This window comes from Zophobas morio, unplaced genomic scaffold, assembly GCF_036711695.1.
Source record: "Zophobas morio isolate AGI-343-1 ecotype UQ-CSIRO unplaced genomic scaffold, CSIRO_AGI_Zmor_V1 ptg000002l, whole genome shotgun sequence".
In the NCBI taxonomy this organism is placed as follows: domain Eukaryota; kingdom Metazoa; phylum Arthropoda; class Insecta; order Coleoptera; family Tenebrionidae; genus Zophobas; species Zophobas morio.
In genome coordinates, this window is record NW_026972107.1 from 23,380,946 (window position 1) to 23,404,989 (window position 24,044).

A 24,044-nucleotide genomic window follows, 5' to 3' on the forward strand; every position below is an offset into this window, starting at 1 on the left:
GGTCGGGGCTGTTCTCCCCCCACGACGGTGATTCTATCTATCGCAAAGCCAACCTGCACGCACATCTCCATGACGAACATGCTGTGCGAAACTAGGCCGTTGGACATCAAATAATTTATAGGTACGGTGGAAACATTCATCAACAGAATATTTAAAAAACAAAACTAGTAACGATTTATGAAAAACAAAAGATCTGGTGTGAAACAGACTTGTCCAAATGAAGACATTATGTGAGGTTAAAACTGTAGAGCATGAAATTTACGTTCAACAAAAATTATACAACAAAGGAAAATGACTGAGTTTAAAACTGTGAGATTAGAGAAATATTATATCAGGTGAAAATTTGCAAAGTTAACAAAATTTACATGAGATTAATATTTGCCACACTTTATCAACGATTCAAACAAAGAGTTTACATTATGTTAAGTTATGTCATAATCCAAGTGATTGATAACTTAAAAAAAAAACAATTTACTGTGAGAGTTTAAAATACCGTGAAGTGGTTACCCCAACAAAACAAATAATAAATTAGCACAAAAATATTCAGTCATCGTTGCGAGGAAAAAGCTTGTTATTTTAGCGTTGCGAGGAATAAGCCTCGTTGATGTTATCAATCTCTAGCGTTGCGAGGACATGCCTCGATGAAGTAATCAATCTGTAGCGTTGTGAGAACATGCCCCGATGAAGTAATCAATCTGTAGCGTTGCGAGGACAAGCCTCGATGATGTAATCAATCCTTAACGTGGTGAGGATATGCCCCAGTGATGTGATCATGATAACGATGCTAACCGCCTAAGGGAAGAAATTATTTTAACCCCCCGCCAGTTCGCAGTATAATGAATTTTGTTTAACTGCCGTAAATGAAGTATTAGCAATCTTGTGTGAAGAATTAAGAAGTGTCATAATGTAATACTTACGTATATGCATCCAGAAACCTATTCATAATTAAACAACAAAGGTATTTTCCTGACTAAATGAATTTCATGAAATCTCCTAGCAAGTGGTTTATTTAAATAATCCTGATTGTTAAACTGTGTTTGTACTAGCTAACGATTAAGAAAAACTAACTCGATTGGTGAATTCACAAACAATAAAACAAATTTACAGCACGTGTTCCGCGTTGAAAGATGTTTTTTGATTAAAAGCCGAAAGAATTAGCCGCGCGGTTTGGGGAAAGCTGTGTCGTCATAGAAATTATGATTGATTGTCATTAAACAAAGGCTTCCTCTCTTTTATTAACTATCAAACCACTTAATTTAAACCTAGCGACTTACAGCGTCTTTTCACCATGCATCCACTACACCGAACAGATAGATAATGAATCACGCTTTCAACATGCTGCCCTCTATCTACCAAGCCGCCCTCTAACTAAACATGCAAAACTAACCCCTAAGCGCTACGTGCATATTTGATTGCCTATGTTTAACGAATTCTTTTTTTTTGTGATTGAATTTTTTTTCCTCTTTCATATTCAAATTATTCAAATGTGATTTCGCGCCGCTGTTACTCTGTTGGCGATTTTTTTACAGACGCAATCTTGTTGCGGAGTTTTTTAATTTTAAGACTGTTCTGTAGGTGGTTAAACGCTAACCAGAATGTATTTATTCATGTGGTCATCTCAAAATTGTACTGGGTGAATCCAAATTAAATTTCATAAAATATAGTCTGTCTATACTTGTGGTTTATTAATTTGGACTTATTATTTATTTTATTAATGTCTAAATTAAAAGAAACAATTCAGAATTATACACGAAAATTTGATAATTAAAATGATTGAAATTTCTTAAAAAAAAAATCTTTATTTCTTCAACAAAATCGAGTTTGAAATTTTCAGTAGTCGAAAATTTTATATTACTGAGATTTTTCAAGTAAACTAGTGAAAAATAATATGGATATTGATCAAAAATTTTTGTCTTTGACTACTGTTTTATCTTTTCGTTTTTCGTGTAAAAATATCTCTTAATGCTTATTCTTCAATGTGCTTTAATGAGTTTGTTTTGTTCTTTTAGTTTGTAAGTAAGTTTGTTTTGTAATTTTTGTATTTCTTTAAGGACAATACTGTCTACTGGAATTTTGTTTAATAGAAACTTTTCAACTCAAAACAGGAATTTATATCTCCTTTTGAGAAATACTAGAATATAAAATAATGTATACAGTTTTTCCAGCACCACTTAAAAATTTTCAAAAAATAAAAAATCCAGCTTGATGAACATTTCGAAACAGGTTTGATGCAGTTAAAGAAAACACATTTTTAAAGAAATTTAACTTTCATCAAATTTATGTGCATACATTTAGTATATATTATTTTGTTGTATTTAGTAAAAAAATATTTTACTTTATCAGGTTCAAGTTTTTCGTTTATAAATTACACACTAAACCTATACTATCTGTAAATCCATACATATTGAGAGCTAATTTTGTATGAGTCTTCAGTTCAAACATCAAAGAAAATATTTATTTAAAGAAAATAGACATACCTATTTAAAAATATACTATTCCGTTATTTTTAAAGGTGAAAATCTGTAATTTTGGGCAAAATTAAAAAAAAAAAACTTAAAACATATTTATACATGACGGCGTGGTTTTTAAATTAACAGTTTTCTTTATGTTTATTACTTACTGTTGAAATTTATCCTAATAATTTCTTTCTCCCTAGTAAATTTGTTTAGTATACATTTAATTATCAAGTATATGTATTAGATATGTAAACCTGTAGCGATTCTTCATTATTTCAATATATGCCTTGCAAGATATATTTACCTACAAATTTCTGAATCCCACCACGTTTTCGTAAACAATTTTTTTAACCTTCGACTACCTGATGCGTGTTCTATTAAAATTCATACTATGACTAAACTAATTCGCATCGCTGTTCTTTGGAGTACCGCCTTTTAAGTGTAAAAAGTAAATTTTAGCTGCCAAGGACTAATATAATGTACTCTAGGTAAATAAAGCGAGAAACTCTTATTGTCCTATAATACAGCAAAACGATATTAACTTGATTTTAGCGGATTTTTGAATATACAAAAAAGGTAAGAACTTGATTTTATGGCTTAAAAATCTTTTCAATATATAAAATTAATTGTTACGCAACAAATATAGTGAAAATTAAAAACCAGACGAAAAAGTTAAGAGTAATCTTCTCATAATTCATACTCCAAGTCGGAAAATGTCTCGGTGCAAATTTTGAATGAATTGACGTACCATTCTTAGAGATATCTTACAATAATAGAAGAACACAAACATGTTGCAAAATTCCTGTTGCAAATTTAAAACAATTCAACAACAAACATCCAAATTGCGAAATACGTAACGTTGATGACAGTAACATTGACCCATATTATTTTTTGAAAACTTTGTTTACATGAAATGTGTGGATTCCTAGATAGTCTACTTCCGAAAAAAAATTTGTTTGCTTGACGATATAATGATAAGTTGAGATGATCTATAATCATCGCTGTTATTTTAAATAACGAAATAGCAATCTTGTTCGGGTCTTCTGGTTTTAATAAATGGCAGGCAGAAGTGGGGACAGAAGGTCAGCTTGTTGCACATGGATTCATTTCTAATCAGATTATTATAGGTTGCGGTGTTAGTGCTGTGTGGTACTCTGTGTTCTTGAAAATTTTGTTTCAAAAAGAATTTGAGTGAATGAAACATGTGTTAATTCCGACATAGATTTATATTTGTTAAGTTCCAATTTCAACGGTCAACTCAAGGTAAAAAATACGAGATTCTCTGTTAATTTGAAACGTATACATATTCACTAAATGTTGAGAGTTTAATTAGTATATTTACCAAAAAGAAATACGCTTCCCATATATTTTCTGCATGGCATTGTTCTTGAAATTTGTTTAATATGTTTTAATGGCAAGGTAGATGTAGTCATTTCCCCTTGAACGTTATCACTAGCAATGAATGTAAATAATTTCAATAAATTCTTTAGAACAAATATGCCACAGTTAGGATGAGAATACATAATTTTGCGACCATGCCACTGGGGACTTTACATTTTAATCTCTCCTTGCAAAACGTACTCGTACGTACGAGAGGAATCCCATTGACCCAAACTGACCTATTCCGATTCTTAAAATTTACGAGCACTAGGAATCACTCTCCGTGTGGGAGATAAAAAAGAGACAGAGATTCTAAGAAACATACATTCAATCGTAAGAATAAGTCAGTAATTACTGCAGTGAACAACACTTTGGGGTATAATCAATTTTATGTAACTGGTTTTTAGTCTTTAACTGAAATATTGGACTCAAACATTTTTAACTTCTGATTACGGATTTTATTATATTAAACCAGTTACATAACTGAATCACCGGTAAAAAAATGTTAAAAAAAGTTCTCTCATTATTGTTAATTTATTTATTGTTGGATCGTATTTCTAAGAAAGACGCATATGCTTCTTTGAAATGTAAAGAAGATTGTTTAAATAAATCATTATTACTTTTAATTCTAACAACTGGCAATAAATTGTCTCTTTATTTTGACCCTCGTCTCATAACTAGAGAGAAGTTTTATAACAGGATCAGTTTAAAGAATGACTAATGTCTAACTTCTCATTTTCTTAGTGTGTTTTTAAATAGGTTTCTCGTTTCTGTTTGCCTGTAGCTTATTCGTTGGAAATTATTATGAAATTTTAAATATACATTCGGATTATCAGTAAAACGTTTAAACACTAAGCAAACTTTATCTTGTCATCATTTTCAAAGAACTGATGATTGACAGTAAAATTTTATTAAGTAAGTCTCATTTAAAATAAGCAGCTTAACATGCTTTTTTAGTTACATGTGGTTCCACCATTTTTCCCACCAATCATCAAGATACGTGGGAACAGATCTTCACTCTTGATAAGACATTTTTAACCATATTATTGTGCTGCTGTTTTTGTTCATAGTAGCAACTACAGTTTTTGCAGAATAATTTACTTAGTTTTGGTATTTCTGCCCAAAATTTTTCTTTCATTGGAAAGTTTAATCTCGGAGTAAAAAAATATTCATTTTTTGAAGTTGGAACAAGACGAACAATACTGTATCAAATATAATTCGTGGCTCTGAAACAATATAATATTATTAATGTAACAGCTAGCGATAAATTTCCTTTACATGTTTCAATAGGTTCATGAAAATCAGTGGATGTAGTCTTACATCCTAATTAAGAATGCCCATTCTGGTAACTGATATTAACCGGAGTAAAAAACATACAATTTTGACCCAAATCTTTGAATTTTATGTTACCACAATTGAATATTTGTAACAATGTAAAAATCTTAAAATTACTAACTAGCAAAACTTTGATTGTGTGTTTTTGAATATTAAAAAATTATAGAAACGTTTTGAGACATGGATAAGTAAATTAGTGAAAGACTCACCCGTGTAAAAAAATATGTTGATAACAAAATTTCCTCTTGGAGAGAACAAAAAATTGATGGGAGTGTTCTGTTTTTCCAGAAGAAAACAATTATATATTCAAGAAGATTTTTTTTTCTCATATCAATAATATCAATTCAAAATAAAAACATTGAAATGTATGCTAATAATAAAGATAAACTTCATTTGAAAGTGTAATGTGTCTTACCAATATTTACTAATAGAAATAAAACGATTTTAAATTATAAACCTTTACAAAAAATAAATTTTTCTTTAACTAAATATTCCTGTATGTTATATGCACCTTTTTTATTTTGGGAGTGATAGTTTCTTATTTGAACATTTTTGTTATGAAATAATTTTTAATTTATCAAAATTTTTTTGTTGCATATGAAATAAATGACTTATATGTTATTATTAGACAGCGGATTTCTGTCGGGCTACGTCACGATTATAGGTGGGAACGCGCTGCATCGCCGGGACTCAGTAGCGGGTGAAAGGTAATCACTGAATTTAATTGTCACTTGATTCCATAAATACAATTAACGATTTATTAATCAAACGGTTAAGTAAATGAGAACTGGAATTAACAGCAGAGTGCAACGAAGCAGCGTTATTCTAATCTCAAATAAACGAAGTGCAGTCCGCAACAGCAATGAATTCCCATCCCGTACGAGCCGTACCGAGTTTGGCCTTGTCTAGCCCGACAGAAATCCGCTCCCTAGTTATTATTATGGAGGATCAGGGACAAAATTAAATCATAAAGACGGTCGTAATGAGAGCAAGAAAGACCAGTCCGCTTCTTTGGATATGATTACTGAGTATTCCACAGTCGGACAGTCGGACTCTGTAAACAATAGTTTTGTAATCCATTTTATTGATTCAGGTTGTAATTTTGTTACATTTTTGTCAAAGTGTGAGGATTTCCGTTTGTGTTTTTTATACGTAGCACATCAAATTTTAATTTATAGGATTATAGTCCGTGTTTTACTTATTAATCATATAGGGGAAGGGGGGGCAAAAGCGGGTATAATTCAGGTTGGACGTTAAATAAAATTAAGAATTTTATATACAGAGAAAACTTTTTTACGTTTACTTAACATTGAAATATTGATTTACTTAATTAACGATTAAAAAAAGAAGTCAAATCTGGAGGTATTGGTTTTGTACGATTTCTTTATTTTTATTTATTTTTTTCCACTATCTTTTCTCTTTTTAGTATGTTTTTTTTCTAAATAGTTAATGTCACGCGCTTAATTTAAAAAACAGGTTAACAGATGAATAATTTTTCAGTATTGTGTCAAAAACATAGTTTCTATCACAAACAGATAAAAAACAGTACACATTATTTAAACTACATACGTAATTATAAAACTATGGTAACTTAAAAAGTGAGTTTGTAAAGTGTACCTAATTATCTGGGTACTTTACATTTTTAAATCAACAACGATAATCATCATGTTTTTAATAACAATGTATAGCGAACGCTGCAAAAATAAAAGATTGTCGAAGAAAAATTTGATGACGCAATGTTTAATAATAACTATTATATGAATTGTATTCCTACTGACTTATACCCAATAATTTATCTCACTCCTAATATGTACAAAATATTTAACACAGAAATTTACTTTTTTCATGAGACCATATAAAAGCAACGATACATTAAAATCATACCACAATGCAAAATTATATTTATTTATTACAAAATTACTTCCTCACTATTGCTACATCCGCTACATGTCAGCACGTTGGAAATTACTCTTAATCTAGGAAGTTCCGTTATTTACAATAATTTAGTTACTACATCATGAAAAATATTTTTGCCTGTACACGTTATACTTATGACTGAATATTTTTTTACAGATGTGGTACAAGAAAATTATTATTATTTCAACACTTATCCCGCTGTTCAACAGTCAATTGTATTTCCCAGACGAACAAACAGGTGGTTTTAAGCAAATGCAAAATGGTCGAGAATTCGCAGCGGCATCACCGGTTTCACCATCATTTATAAACAATTTAACAGAACTCCGAGGCACCTCAGTCTATGAACAATACGTAGATAAAATTATAGCATCAGGAGTACTTAAACTAACTCTGGATGTACAGAAGGCACTTATTGCATCATCACCAATCGACTACAATAACATTGTTTACTCTCCAGTAAATATAGCTGGTATGTGTCCATAACAAAATACATATAAGCAACTTTTAAACGTTTTCATTTTAGGTGCGTTAGCTTTAGTTTTGTTAGGATCAAACGGCAAAACCTTTGAAGAAGTTTCAACTATAATGGGTTTAGCAACAGGAGTTGACATTCAAAGCAAATCTCAAATAGTTCATGAACAATTTGGCAGAATGCTAGAAAAGCTGCAAACAACGTCCGGCTTTGACATTGGTCGTCAAGTCAATTTTGCAACAGCAATTTTTGTGCAAAACAACTATCCGATTAGACAAATCTATAAACACACAGCCGAAGCAGTGTATGACAGCGAGGTCTTAAATGTCGATTTTGCCAGCAATCCAGGAGCTGCACAACAAATAATAAATGCATGGGTGTCCGAAAGAACGAAAGGAAAAATCAACGATATTTTAGGTGAACTTCCATCTGGGGATACGAAAGTGATTTTAGCGAGTGCCATGTACTTCAAAGCGGAGTGGGAAAAACCATTCTTCGACGGTACCACGAAAAGGTAAAGACATGGTTTGAACAAAAAAATCACCAAAACGGTAAAACAAAAGTCGCACTATTAGTAAAGCGCTCCTAAATCCCATTGTTCCGTATGTACCAGTAACTAACACCGTCTAACTTCATAATTCTTTTCTTTGTTGTTTGATACACACTAATATGTCTACATAAACTTAGAACTAATACTTAGCAGAAAATACTTCCCGTTTTCATATGTCTGCTACAATGTCTTTAAAATTTCAGGAAACCGTTCTACACCAATGGTAGACACGTGAAAAGTGACGTTATGGTGGAAATGATGTCAAACGGTGGCCTCTTTCCGTACTACAAAGACAGGAAACTAAACTGTGAAATTGTTGGTTTTCCATACAAAGGTAACCAAACCACCATGTACGTTGTGATACCCAACAATTCAAACAAGGAAAAACTAAAAGAATTAGAAGCCACGCTAACCACTCCAGAAATAGATCGCCTAGTTAGCAATGTCAAATACACAGGAGCCATAATTATATTTCCCAAAATGAGAATCGACACCACTATCGACTTGAAGAAAACCCTTCAAATGTTAGGAATGAAATCCCTCTTCGACCCATCTCAGTCAAATTTAGCACTACTTTCTCCCGGAATTGGAGCTCCTGTTGAAAATCCGGTTATCGGTGACTCATATCAGAATCCCATCTCAGTTGGTAACACCGGAAACGATGTCATAATTTTCAGCAGGTCGGGGGCGCCTGTCAACTGTACACAGATTTTTGATCCAACCAGCAATGTTAACACTTGTGAAGAAGTAGTAAATGGAACGAACACACCACAAACCGTGACGTACAAGAAGTTCGGTAACAAAGTAGGGCGAAGGATCGAAAGAAAAATTACGCCAAGAATTGCAGAAACTTTAGATAACATTCGGCAGTATTTGAATCGGCAAAATGATGCTGAAAAGTTCGAAAACCCGGGACTGTATGCAGATAATGTCATTCATAAAGTTTATATGGATATTACGGAATCGGGGACCGAGGCGGCTGCAGCAACCTCCGTTAGCTTGTCAAGGGATGGAGGCCGAGTTACAGTTAGAGCTGATGTTCCTTTCTTTTTCTTTATTATGCATGAAGAAACTAAAACTCTGTTGTTTTGGGGATCTGTAAATACACCAACTCCTAATTTTAAATGATTCGCGTTTCCAGAGTGATTGGTGCAGCAGATGCAATACTTATAACTTTATTTTTCCATCGGTTATTTCAAAATTTCTACCCATACTTAAACAAGCAAAAATAATAAATATTGGAATGTCAAATATTTAAACACTTACCATTACTTTTGCAGAATTTTATGAAGATCGAACTTAAAAATTATTTAAAGTGTCTGTGAAGGTAATATGAGAGGATAAATGGCTACAGCCGTTGTTCAAAACGCTTAGTAAATAATAAAAAAATGTAATTATATTTTTTATAGGATAAAAGTGTACAGTAGTTACGAAAGAACAAATAATTCATTTTAGACAGCAGTGAATAAACATTGTTTTCATTTTGTTAAAAACTGGCTCTACTTCCAGCATATAACCATGTTGTCTAAGGCACTCCAGTCTTATTTGACAACTATCAATAGGAAGACAACCATGGTTCCTTACGATTTCGTTTCTTTGCTATTGTCGGAGCTTTAATACATGCAAAAATATTTAAATAATCCGATTAATAAGGTGTCTAACTTTCATAATACCCTTCTCTACACTATTAATATTGTAATAAAACAAGTAACCAGTGGACAACATTAAAAAAGGTAACAGTTTCAATAATTTCATAGTTAAAATATAACGTAAGTATACTCGTACTTGCTCCACTAACGCATCTTTTTTCCAAATACCTTATCTTAGCAGGTCGTTTTTTAGAACAGTTAAGTATTTCGAGAGATACAGATTGACATTTCGAATCGAACGTACCTAACAATTTTTAAACGTTCAAGTCTTAGTTATGTATTTAAATATCAAAAAATCAACTTCAGAATTACACACTTTTAGCTAGTAACGATTTCCTAGCTGCACTAGTCACAATGCTTGTATATTATAAATAGTTATAGTAGCATTTTTACATGACATTGAGTAATAGTGAAATAGTTACACATGTGCACACAATTGTGATAAACTTCTTTTCTTTTTTACCGATTATATATTTACCTATTTATTTTGTTGATGTGTAAGAAATAAAAAGTTTTTTTAATAACAAGTGAGAATTTTTTGATGCTGAGGAACACAAAATAAAATTAACAAAGATTCGCCAATTTCTTAATGTAAACATTACGTTATTTTTTTTGGAATGAGTAATCAAATCCATCGGGAGACTGGTTAGTTTCATTTTTCTCGATGCGTCATGACTCCTAGAGTACGAAAAAATGGGTCGCCCGTTTCCGTCTGTCGTCTGTCTGTCGGTCGGTCTGTCTGTTCGCCGTCCGTGACGATTTTTGTTAGACAGATATTCTCCGAAACTACTGAACCGATCCGATTGTTGTTAAATTTTTAATGTGTATTATGAATATCATGTAGGTAGTAAAACGCTAACCAAACATTAGGTATCTAATCATCCCCACCAAAGATGTGATGACGTCGCCCCAAATTGTACATAGTAAATTGTATAAAATAACATAGTCTTACACGTGTAGTTTATGAATGCGTGAGTGTTGAGTTTTTAGCCGAGATACCCAAATTTTTAAAAAAACAAATCAGAGTTATATAAGTACATTTTGCAAATTAATTTTGAATCTGGCAAATGTTTTAAAATTATTATAAGCATAGTAAATTTTTAATCAAAATATATTTGTTTATCCATGTGAGAAAACGCACGTCCTTACTTAATAATGTTTAAATAAGAATTATAATGATAATATGTAATCAGAACATTTTGTTCGATTGTGGCTTAATTAATAATTTTGACCCTCTGTTTTAAGGAAACAAACTTATTCAAACCAAAATAATTTCTACCTGACATTCTTCCGATGTATAAACATAAACACTTCACGTTTTCAGCACTTATTGCTGAAAAACCATTTTCACTTATTGACCGTAAGCTAAGGAAGCAGTGGCGGCTCATCAGGGGAGGCAGGGGAGGCAGTGCCTCCCCTGGAAAAATTGACTATTAGTTTTTGTTTTAATATCTGTCAACTTCAAATATATTTTAAAGATATAGCAAATAACTTTTATAGAAACTGTGATTTATTAAATCGCGCCTTGATAACATATTTTGAAGTACGCGCTTTCGACAGGAATAAGCGCCGATCATCACCGTGTAGGCCAGCTTCAGACGGAGGCATGCCTCAGATAGACGTATATCTTCGGCACGATTAGTCAGTGGTGCTAATATGTTTTTGAAAAAGACAATAGTCAGCAGTGCTTTACCAAAGCGCCAGCGGAGGCACCAACGCCTACCGTCCTTAAACCAATCAGATCGAATTTTTTAATCTCACAGTGCACAATGCTGAACAGGGATGCTGAATGCATTTAGTGTCATAGAATACCCTCCCTGATTTAGTGTGCATTTAGTTGAGCAGTAAATTAGACGCGAGAAAAGGTGTTCACTGCATGTGCATTGTCAAGGTTATGTATTAAAACTTTTAAGCTAACTTGAAAACATTAGGACAATGAAAATGTCAGGTTTGCAATGCTGATAGGAACATAACAATCTCTAATTCTCTAACGACATTGTAGAATTTCTTATAAAGTTTAAATATTTAAGCACGGTTTTCTTACGACGAACAATTGTATGTCCAAGATTTAGCAACCTCTCATCCCAGATTTGAGCAGAACTTTATTAATTAATTGATTAATATATTTAAATCAGCCCTAGATCATATGAATTAATATTTAATGTTAATAAAGCAACTTTTGTAGTCTTTACACCTTCTCATTGATTTGTGTGAAGCAATTAAATGTTTTTTATTCGAGAAATGTACCTATTCCTATCGAGATATGTTACTGACTCAGAGTTATTTGTATTGTTTTCATAAGAAGGGATAAATAATCTGTCTTTTAACAAAAGTAATTGCGAACATGTTAATTAATACCTGCTGATTTTGAAACGAAAAAGTTGCCTCCCCTAACCAAAAGACCACGAGCCGCTACTGTAAGGAAGTATAGTAATCGAATCTCTCAGGCGACTTGATCCGTTCATATTTTCTCGACGTTTCACAGAATCGTAGCTAGAAAAATGTTTGCCTCCCTTACTCCCTTATAATTAACCAAATGGAGTTGCAGCATCGAAAATCAAAATAAAATGCAATGTTTTATTTAATATGCGAAAGTTATTGCAATTTATAGAAAATATCGTTTAGTTTTGTTTCTCTGTTACACTCTCACGTATACGATATCGACAAGCGTTATCACTATTTGTCTTAAATTACGAGTACTTACAAATGCTTTTAAGTTGTTTCGTTATTTTATTTATTGTTTCAATCAAGATTCAAGAACGACTCACTCCATTTTTCTAGTATTATTATTAATATTATATTATACACTGCATCTGTCCAAACTGATATGTGTCCTTGCAAAAATGTTGATGACGTCATCACAAAATTTTGTAATGGAAAAACTCACTTGAAACAAACACGTAACACGCCTCTTTACCTTTACTTGAACATTATACGTATACTTATTTTTAACTGATAAGTTGTTAAGGGTTATCGTAAAAAAATAAAATTCGCGAAATCAATAATTCTTATAATATTTCGAAACAGCTGGATTTGCTGTACTATACTTTATGAAAGAGGGAAATTCTGTCGAAATAATCTTCGACCAATTTTTAAAGAAGAAATTTATTGGGCTATATTTCAGGGCGAAGGAAAGTTCTGTCTTGATAACCTCATTTTAGATCATTTTTTTAGAATGATTTATACAGGTGATTAAAAAAAATTAATAACTAAGTCAAATTATTTTATTGATCAAATCAAGAACAGCTTACCCCATTTCTCCGAAAATTTAGGAGTACAGTACTGATGTTAATATGTAATGGAAAATTAACTTGAAACATACGCATCGTATGCCTGTTTACATTTACTACAGTTGCACCTAAAAAGGTGAAAAAATAGCCGCTATTGTTAGATTCATTTTGAACAATGCAGGATTTGTTAGACTTGTACTTTAGGCGCGAGTGAAGTTCTGTCGAAATAAACTTCTACCACTTTTTTTGTAATATTATAAAATAAAGAAAACTATGGTTAAATCATAATATTTTCAAAATTATTTTGAATAATGAAAGTTCGATTGATTTAATGTACCCAACACTAATTAGTAGTGAACTAAAAAATTAAATACTACTCTACTAAAAGAAAAATTAAAATTTGAAGGGCTACATCCAGCTTCTACATCTGGATTCTGGACCCAAGGATTTTTTAAATTATTTTTTCTATGCCCAATAAACAGTCCTTAACAACGTGTCCTAGAGTTAAATGCGCCATTTTTGAATCACTGTGTATTGTATACCGAGTGTCTAATTAAAAACCTGGTCAAGAGGGCTGCCTCCTATTTTATTTTATTTTCCGCATAACGTAGTATTTGCCATTCTGTTCGAGACAGTTGTCATTTCATGTCAAACTAAGTTTAAAACATATTTACAAAAAAAAATTAATTCGCAACAGTCGATATATGACAAGCAGATGAATACGAAAAAGAAAAACAAAAACTGGTGACATAACCCTCTTGACCAGATTTCATTTAGACACTCGATATTACACACCGCGTGTTTAATAATTAATATTGAAGACACAGTTAAATGGAAAAAATTTAATGAAAGCAGTAAATACATTCTGCGTTCCACTGCTAACATATTCTTTTGGAGTCATTAAATGGTCCAAAACTGATCTTGAAAATTTAAACATCGCAACAAGGAAAATCTTCACACAGTATAGAAGGCATCACCCAAAATCGTCGATTGAAAGATTCTCATTACCAAGACAGAATGGAGGAAGGGGTTTCCAGAACTTAGAAAACTTATATCAGAGACAAATCTCAGATTTGAAGAAGTATTTCTTGAAACGAGCGGAAAGAAATGAAATGTTTCGCACCATCACAAGAGCAGATTTGAATCACACACCCTTAAATCTGTCGAACACCGAAGAAATCCACACCCCCCACACAATAGATAAAATAATAAGTGGGCTAAAACAAAAACAACTACATGGAAAATTCTACAAAGACTTAGAAGAAAATCATGTCAATAAGAAGATGTCATTGATTTGGTTAAAAAAATCAAGTTTGTATGCCGAAACAGAAGGATTTGTGTTTGCTATTCAAGACCAAGTAATCAATACCAAGAATTATAGAAAATACATCATCAAAGATCCGAACATAAAAAACGACTGCTGTCGCCTATGCAAAGCAAAACCTGAAACGATCCAGCACATAATCTCTTCTTGCAGCATCCTAGCACAAACTGATTACAAAGCTAGACACGACAACGCAGCCAAAATCATTCACAAAGAATTAGCAACACTTATGAACTTGTGGAAATGACTAACACCAGGTAGGGTTTCTCTATAGTTTATTTACAAACGGATATCTTACACGTGGAACAGGAGACGGTACCCATCTTCTTCGTTTCGATGTCGGCGGCAGAAGAGAGTACTTGCCGTACTCGCGCCTCCTTGTGTCCCCAGTTGGTCTCTGCGTCGGCGCCAGGCTAACCAATCACGAGTGGTGTTCGGTGAGCATATTGAGTTGCCTACTCGTAGGCGAGAGGAAGTAGTACGTGTGCGTTGTGTTGCCTACATTAACATCACAGCAACGCCACATACCCCCCCCCAAGTAACGGGTGACAGCTGTCAAAACGGCTGTCAGTTGTCATTCTCTGAAACGTGCGGGGAGCGTTGACCTGCGGCCTGACCTGGTGGTTTGAGTAACTTCCTGTGTTCGTACTGGGGATGGAGCCGGTGGTGGTTCTGGTTCTTGGAGAATAAAAGCGGGTTTTACTCTGTCGATATTCACTGTTGTTTCCCTACCGCCTACATTGACCTTTATTGTCTTAGCAGTACGAGACAGAACAAGGTGTGGACCGGTGTAGGGCTGTTGGAGCGGTCTTCGCACGGTGTCGTCTCTTAGGAAAACATGGCTACATTTACTGAGCTCTGTGTGGACGAAGGTGCTTTGCCTAATGTGGTGCGACGCTGGAGTTGGGCGAAGTTTCCTCATGTGGTCCCGTAGTTTTTCTACAAAGGTAGTGGGTTCTACGGATCTGTCGATATTGCTGAAAAAGAATTCGCCTGGGACTTTCAGTTGCGTTCCGTAGGTCAGCTCTGCTGGTGAGTGACCGATGTCTTCTTTGATGGCTGTACGTAACCCTAATAATACTGTAGGTAGAACGTCTAGCCAACTTTCTGCTTCATGGCACATGATGGCTGCCTTCATGGTTCGATGCCATCTCTCGATAAGGCCGTTGCTCTGGGGCCTATATGGCGTCGTCCGAGAGCGCTGAATGCCCAAAATTTTCGCCAAGGCATTCATGGTGGATGCTTCAAATTGTCGCCCTTGGTCGGTTGTAATTTGTCTTGGGCAACCGAATCTTGAAATCCATGTTTCGTAGAATGTCTTGGCGACTGTCTCTGCGGTCATGTCGGTCATGGGTGCGATCTCTGGCCACCTGGTGAAACGGTCAGACATAGTGAGGCAATACCTGTAGCTTTGAGAGGGAGGTAGCGGACCTACTATATCGATGTGCACATGTTGGAACCGTTCTGTGACGTCATCGAAATGCTGTAATGGGGCTTTGGTGTGTCGGCCAACTTTGGATCGCTGGCAAGGGATGCAGCTTCGTGCCCACTTCATTATGTGACTCTCCATAAATGGCCACACAAATCGCTTCTTGATGAGCTTACTGGTCGCTCGGCCGCTGGGGTGTGAGAGGTTGTGAAATCCTTCAAAAATTACTTTTCTCGAATCTTGTGGAACGTATGGTCTAACCACCCCCGTTGACGTGTCACACCAGATAGCTTTCTGGCCGGCCTGTGGGGTGAGTTTTTCTAACCGCAGGCTTGTTGTATCAGAGTTTAAAAGTGCTTTTAGTTCGGCGTCTTTTTCTTGTTCCTTGGCTAAGTCGTCGGTGTCAATGAACGTAGGAGTTGTGATTTCATTGACCCTTGAAAGTGTGTCTGCAACTGTGTTTTGTTCTCCTGAAATGTGGATAATGTTGGTGGAAAACTGGCCGATGAAATCTAGCTGCCTGACTTGTCTTGGGGATGCTTTGCCTGCTTTCTGCTGAAACGCGTAGATGAGGGGTTTGTGGTCGGTGAGTATGCAAAAGTCTCTGCCTTCCACCATGTGCCTGAAGAATTTTATGGTTTCGTAAACTGCAAGCAGCTCACGATCGTATGCGCTGTAGTTGCGCTGCTCCTTGCTAAGTTTTCTGGAGAAGAAACCTAAAGGTTGCCAGGTCCCATTGGAGTGCTGCTCTAGTACGCCCCCGATTGCGTAATCAGAAGCATCGGTGATAATTCTGAGCGGCAGATTTTCGGCGGGATGTGCCAGAAGCGCGGCGTTGGCTAACTCTGTCTTGCACGTTTCAAAAGCGGCTTCAGCTTCTTCTGTCCACTCGACTATTGTTTTGTCATTCTTCCGCGCGTTGTTCAGATATTGGTGAAGTGGTGTTTGGGTCTGGGCTGCGTGGGGAATGAAACGTCGGTAGAAGTTGATCATGCCAAGGAACCGTCGCAGATCTTGAACTGTCTTTGGTTTGGGGAATTCGCGGATTGCACTGACCGACGTCTCAAGTGGTTTGGTTCCACTCCCGGAAATCGTATGTCCTAAATATTTCACTTCGGCTTCACCAAACACGCACTTGGTCGGGTTAATCACTATGTGATGCTCCCGTAACCTAGAAAATAACATTTTTAGATGTTCGACGTGCTCTGCTTCATCTCGGGAGAACACTAAGATGTCGTCTATATACACGTAGCAGAAATCAAGGTCACTTATTAGAGAGTTCAGGTGTCTTTGGAAAGTCTGTGCGGCATTACGTAGTCCGAACGTCATAACTGTAAACTCGAAGAGCCCGAACGGAGTGCACACGGCTGTTTTAGGAACGTCTTCTTCAGCCACGGGAATTTGATGGTATGCGCGCACTAGGTCTATGGTGGAGAACACACTTTTACCTTCGAGTCTGTAGGTGAAGTCCTGTATATGAGGGATGGGGTAGCTGTCAGGCACTGTCACGTTGTTTAGGCGCCTATAGTCGCCACATGGACGCCATTCACCAGGGAGTTTCTTTGGGACAAGGTGAAGCGGACTAGCCCAAGGGCTCTTGGATGGTCGGCACCAGCCCTGTTCCATCATATATTGGAATTCGGCTTTCGCCACTCTCAACTTCTCGGGTGCAAGCCTGCGAGGAGCTTCTGCGACCGGGGGACCTCTGGTGATGATGTGGTGGAACACGTTGCCCCTGTGCTTCGTTCCAGGTGGCGGTGGGCGTGTAATTTCTGCGAAATCCGCTAGCAGTGCGTGATATGGCGTCGTCTTGGCCACTGTCGTGATCTGAGGCGACTTGCATATAGCCAGGGTTCCGCGAGTTGATAAGAGGGTGGCTGCGTCTACGAGGCGTCGGTTGCGGAGATCAGGTAGGAGGTTGTGATGCCTCAGGAAGTCTGCTCCGATGATGGGTTTGCCTACGTCTGCCACTATAAATACCCACTTGAACGGACGTTTCAGCTTGAGATCAAGGAACATTAGCTTTTGGCCGTATGTTCTGATCGCGCTGTCGTTGGCCGCGAAGAGCGTTGTCTCAGCTGGGCTGAGATGTTGTCTGCCTGAGAACAATCTCTTGGGTAACACGGAAACTTCTGCCCCCGTGTCGATTAAATATCGGGTACCTGATTTTGGGTCGGTGATGAAGAGGCGTTGTGTTTGCGCTGCGTCGTGGACCACCTCAATCGTCGACGGCGCCTCTAGTTTAACGGCCTTTTGTAGTCACAGGGTTTGGCGCATCTTCTGGCGTTTGCTCCGAACCGATTGTGATAATAGCAGATATTATCGTCCTGCGGATTCGACCTTGACCTAAATTTGGCGCGATTCCAGTTTTCGCCTTGCCCATGGCGCCTTCTGTCGTCTGCGAGTTGGTTTACTGTGGTCGATAAAGTTACGAACTGCTTCTGCAGTGCCGTAATGGCGGCAGCCATTCCATCTTCTTGCGCCGATGTAACGGTTTGAGAGGCGTGCGCGGAGGTACCCCGATTTAGGGCACCAATATTTGCTGTGATGGCGCTGGTATGGTGGATTTCGGTCAATTTGTCCGCTATGGTCGCCATTTTGTCCAGCGTTTCTTTATCATTTGCGGCGAGGATCATCTGTAGTTGTGGGGGTAAACGCTGCAACCACAGAGTCTTGAGGACGTCACCGCTGATCCCCTTACCCGCTAGGGCTTCCATTTCTCTTAGTAGTTGTGACGGCTGCTTGTCCTCTAACTCTATTTCGTACACGAGCTTCCGTAGTCGTTTTTCGGGGGTGTCTGCATAGGCGGCGATCAATCTGGATTTTATGCTTTCGTACTTTGTCTCTTCTGTTGGGGGGTTGGCGACCAAATCGGCAACCGGCTGGAGCGTCGCGCAGTCTAAGGCGGTTACCACGGTCCAGTACTTGGTCTGGTCGGACCTGATTCTCGCGCAATTAAATTGGGCTTCGACTTGTGCAAACCAAAGCACCGGGTCTCGCTGCCAGAATGTCGGTAGCTTCAGATTTGAACCACTTCTTACCTCATCCAGGGCTTGTTTGTTGGAGATGGTAGCCAGTTGTGTCTGGAACTGGCAAATTATTTCTTGTTGTTCCTGCAGTTTCTTTTGCATTTCTTCCATGGTGCTAGCTCTTCCTATTTTCTTTCCGGGGTCACCAATGTGGAAATGACTAACACCAGGTAGGGTTTCTCTATAGTTTATTTACAAACGGATATCTTACACGTGGAACAGGAGACGGTACCCATCTTCTTCGTTTCGATGTCGGCGGCAGAAGAGAGTACTTGCCGTACTCGCGCCTCCTTGTGTCCCCAGTTGGTCTCTGCGTCGGCGCCAGGCTAACCAATCACGAGTGGTGTTCGGTGAGCATATTGAGTTGCCTACTCGTAGGCGAGAGGAAGTAGTACGTGTGCGTTGTGTTGCCTACATTAACATCACAGCAACGCCACAAACTTAATCGAAGATACGACACCCTATTACACTTACATTCCGTCTCCATTCCTTGAAAATAACAAATACAAATTATACTGGGATCGCACAATACTTACAGACTTAAACATTACAGCTAACAGACCAGACATCATACTTATCAAAAAACACACGAACGAAGCCATTCTCATTGACATTGCTATTCCTAACACAAACAACATTATTCAAACATACGACACCAAGATTTCAAAATATCTACAATTATCAATAGAAATGAAATCCATGTTGAATCTTAAAAAAATTTCAATTCTACCCCTAGTTATCTCTAATGTAGGTGTAGTTCCAAATAGCTTAGTTGAGAATTTAAAGTCTTTGCATTTGAATGATTCAATAATTGTCAAAATTCAAAAAGCTGTTTTGTTAGGAACATGTCATATTGTTCGTAAGTTTCTTGAACAGTCTGATCATGTCAGTCAGATTAGATTAGCACCAGTAGGTCAGAGTAGTGTAGGTCACTTTTCATGTGATGCGCGGATAAATGGTCGGTAGTTACGCTGGACTCTTGGGGATGGGGTGAGATTAGAGAATAATAGCAGACTAATTTGTATGCTGTAATTCTAGAATCTCGAAAGTTGTTCTGTTAATCTAATCAATGCATATCATTACTTGGTCTTAGTACCCGTAATGATAGAAGTCTTGCCTGAATGCCGGTCATTTCCGGGTCAGTGGTGGGTCTTAATATAAATTTAATAATAAAAATTTGTGGTGAAAAAATTCACTTGAAACTTCGCATAGTACGCTTCTTTATCTTTACTTTAACACTACAGACATATCTTATAGCAGGTTATCATAAAAAATAAATAAAATTGCAAAATTAAATTTTATTATGTTTCGAAAAAGTTTTAGAGTCGATTTTTAGATATTCTTCATCTGTAAAGGCTGTTGAACTGCTGTTTCCCTTCTTTGATTCATCTAAGCACTTTACGTCTCTTGCAGATCTCGTTTCTTTAAATTCTACGTCTTCAAATGGGTTTATGACTCGATTGAAGTTGTCATAAAATCAAAAACCTCACTTGGAACTAAGCATAGCGTGCTTCTTTATTTTTACTTTATCATAAAAAAATAAATAAAATTTGCAAAATTAAATTTTATGTTTCGAAAAGGATAGATACCTATGTTTTACCTACTATATTTCAGTGGAGAGGGAAGTTCTGTCTAAAAACCTTATGTCAATTTTTTTATATCAAAAAAGCAATAGATTAATGTTAATGACAATGACTAAAAATCACGCCGCAACAATGATCCTGAAACAAGGACATTATTTTTTATTTAATATTAATACAACGTCCTTGTTTCAAAATCAAAATCGTCGTGAACATCCGTTCCATTTTCGGTTAATTTCGCCAGTTCAAAAACCCGGTATTCGCAACGCCACCTAGAAACAAGGCCTTGCCACTAAAGAATTGATCTGTCAAGATGGCGTCAATAGTAGGTTTCTAGACAGCGTCAACCCATCGCCGTCAAGCTGCAGCTGCGCAAAAGCAAGATTTTTGAATTTGAAATTGTGGTATATTTTTATTGTATTTGTTTTCTTTTGTGAATAATTGTTTTTCGTTTTGTGTTTTTGTGTATTTGATTTGTTACTCGTTGTAATTTTAAGTGAACAATGCCTTTTAAGTGTTGTGTCAATCAGTGTAAAGACCAGAAAACGTTGTTTTCCTTTCCAAAAGAGGAAAGTCGGAAAAACGAATGGCTACACCGATTAGGCCGTAAGGATTTGCTGAATAAAAATATTAAAAATTATAGGGTACGGTACAAGAGAAGCGTTAATATAAACTTACAAATGATCAAATGGAATATTTATTATTATTAGGTATGTGAACTTCATTTTCAAGAAGGGGATGTAAAAAGAAGTGAAGAAGTTTATAGTGAGGAAACCGGCCAGTTAATGGCAGTACCCTTAGATCGCCCTCGTTTAAGAAAAGGTGAGTTTTCGATAAAACTTTCCATAACCAAAATTTTCCAAAATCCATTTTCTGCTCTTAGAACCAACCTAATCTCAAACGTTCATCTATTCCTCAATATTTCCTTATTTCTAGATGTAACACCTATTTCCCTCCCTTCAAGATCATCCTTTCAAAAAATTCCTCCAAAAAGAATTTCTCCAGAGAGAAAACGACAGAGGCTGGAATGCGAAATGCTACAGTCAGCAATCGCAACCAGCATTGCCTCTGAAGAAATATATTGGAAGGAGAGAACCTTTTCCAATATTGCTGATGTGACTAATTTTTTGACAAAACATCCCCTATCAGATTGGACCGCCTCATTTAAGCCCGAAGCAATTTTTCTGTTTTTCATTTTGGAAGATGCTAATTCTTCCGAGTTAAAGTGTGGCTTGAAAATTTCAAACGAATTGAAATTAATATTATTACATGGTAGTGTTGAAAGCAGCATTTTAAATTTTTTCTCGCCTTTGACCAATGCAGTTCAGTTAGAAAATGGACTAAAGGAAATTGCAAAATCATTGACTGACCCAATAGATAAGGGTGTTGATGAAAAACTGAACTTAGTTAATAAAACATTAAATAGTTTGTTGTCTGAATTGCCACCAGAGACACACAATACAATAAAATTCATAACTGATCAAGTGAATTTATTGAAAACTTCAAAAAACCGACACAGATATTCATGGGAAACTGTTTTATTTTCTAGTTTAATACACTCAATTTCGCCACATTGTTATAAGTTTATACAAAATTCAGGAAATTTAATACTTCCATCTTCAACAACAATAAGAAGAGTTTGTTCAAAATTTTCTGGAGATCCACAATTAGAACAGCACAATGCCCACTTTCTTCATTATATAAAAATGAAACAGCAATTCCTAAATGAAAATGACAAAATTGTTGCAATATTATTGGATGAAATCCATATCAAACCATATATGGACTACAAAGGTGGTACTGTTGTGGGGAAGTCTTACAACAGCGCAGATTGTGCTACTACTGCTCACGTTTTCATGTTAAGTGCAATACGATCAAGTTATAAAGATGTTGCACATATTTTACCAGCGTGTAGATTGACGGCCGAAGTTTTGCATGGTTTTCTACAAAAAATTATATTAGAATTAGAAAACATGGGCTTTAAAGTAGTAACTGTGGTCACTGATAACAACGCCATAAACAGGAAGGCAATGAGTTTCTTTTCAAATCCACCACAAATTTGTGAGAGCTATAAACACCCTGCAGATAATGACCGACCACTTTTTTTCATTATTGACACAGTGCACATTTTGAAAAACATCCGGAACAATTGGCTGAACCAAAAAAATGGCCAAATAATGGTATATCCCGATTTTGATGACTTTTCCATAAAAAGGGAAGCACGGTTTGAGGCAGTAAGAACTTTACATCTGGTAGAAAAAGATAATCTGCTCAAGTATGGTTATACACTGTCCTTGAAGGCACTTTTTCCCACTACGATGGAGAGACAAAATGTAAAACTTGTTCTTCAGGTGTTCAACCAATCGATCGTAACAGCTCTCAGACAGTTTGGGCCTAGAAAAAATTTGATAAGTTTTGAAGACACTGCCATTTATCTACAAATTTTTTGTCAATGGTGGGATATTGTCAACACAAAAACTTTATTAAAGGGCAAAAGATCTAGAAACATCTTCCAAGAACCATTGACAAAAAACTCAACCCAAATTTATGAGTTCTTAAATAAATTTACATTGTGGCTGGATCACTGGAAAACGTTTGAAGATGGCAAATTAACAAAAGAAACCCATCATGCCATATCTCAATCTGTGTCTGGACTGATCAAACTTTCAGAATATTGTCTACATCATCTAGATTTTAATTTCTTCCTTTGTGGAAAAATTCAAACTGATAAGTTGGAGGAGCGGTTTGGAAAATACAGACAATATTCAGGAAGCCACTATCAAATTAGTCTTCGGCAAGTGCTGGAAAATGAGAAGAAAATTAGGATGCAAAGTCTTGCACCTTTGTTAATTAAATCAGAGAACGTTCACCTGCAAATCTCTGCACAAGATGTACTCAACTCTAGTACCAGTGCTGACGATAACGATATTAAAGGCTATGATAGTTCTGCTTTTTTCTTTGAAGCTCTTGTGAACAACAGCGACTTAGATGAAATTCCAGATTCTACTTGGCCCATTCTAACATTTATTGCGGGCTATGCTTCTTACGTCGCTAAAAAGAAATTTACTTGTGGTTACTGTGAGGAATTTTTAATTACCAATAATAATAGACTACCTTTTGAAAACCTAGACTACAGCTTAATTGATGTCAGCGATAGAGGTGGTTTATGTTATCCCACAGAAGATGTTGTGACGATTTGTGCATACACCTACAAAACCGTGGAAAAACTTTTAGCGAACGAAGAACTTTTTTTGTCTGAAATAAATCAAAAACAATTTGTTCGAAATGTGACATTTGAAAACATGTCAGATACTGACTTTTTTTTGGGGCACAACTGTCAAAAACACGATACATTTGCTATAAAAAAGATTATAATCAGTTGCACGACCAACATTTTGCTAAACAATTACTGCAAAAACAAAAATAATGTAAATATAAAGACACAACTAACCTCTTTGAAGAGAGGTAAAAGACATTAACAACATCAGATTTTGCCGAACTATTTGCTGCAACTCCAATTATCCGGTAATTTTATGTCATTTGAAGCGTATAATCTAAATAAATACTTTTCTATTTCTTGCAGTAACATTTTATGCGGCTTCGACGTCGAATTTTCCAAACGTAAACAAACCTTCTATTTCCGCCATCTTGTTTCTGCGCACAGGCCTTGTTTCTAGGTGGTGTTGGTATTCG

The 24,044-nt window shown here is 36.1% G+C and overlaps 1 protein-coding gene and 1 long non-coding RNA gene across 7 annotated transcripts; one reads left to right on the forward strand and one right to left on the reverse strand.

Annotated features, from left to right (window-relative positions):
• The first annotated feature begins 3,554 nt into the window (after window positions 1-3,554).
• LOC135130822 (serine protease inhibitor 28Dc) lies at window positions 3,555-10,286 on the forward strand. The gene is made up of 4 exons (XM_064058247.1): window positions 3,555-3,719; window positions 7,245-7,557; window positions 7,612-8,074; window positions 8,314-10,286. Exons 2-4 carry the CDS (start codon window positions 7,245-7,247, stop codon window positions 9,236-9,238), a joined length of 1,701 nt encoding a protein of 566 aa, XP_063914317.1. The 5' UTR covers window positions 3,555-3,719; the 3' UTR covers window positions 9,239-10,286.
• An 11,587-nt stretch (window positions 10,287-21,873) lies between these two features.
• Window positions 21,874-24,040, reverse strand: LOC135130853 (uncharacterized). Of its 6 annotated transcripts, none has more exons than XR_010280849.1 (7): window positions 23,803-24,032; window positions 23,466-23,559; window positions 23,222-23,402; window positions 22,921-23,152; window positions 22,345-22,745; window positions 22,128-22,294; window positions 21,874-22,072 (listed from the first exon to the last, which is right to left on the reverse strand). It is a non-coding gene; the product is annotated as an uncharacterized LOC135130853 (long non-coding RNA). The 6 variants fall into 6 exon arrangements; XR_010280845.1 differs by adding an exon at window positions 23,669-23,708 and having other exon boundaries at window positions 21,874-22,294; window positions 23,466-23,606; XR_010280847.1 differs by having other exon boundaries at window positions 21,874-22,294; window positions 23,983-24,040.
• Between the last annotated feature and the right edge of the window lie 4 nt (window positions 24,041-24,044).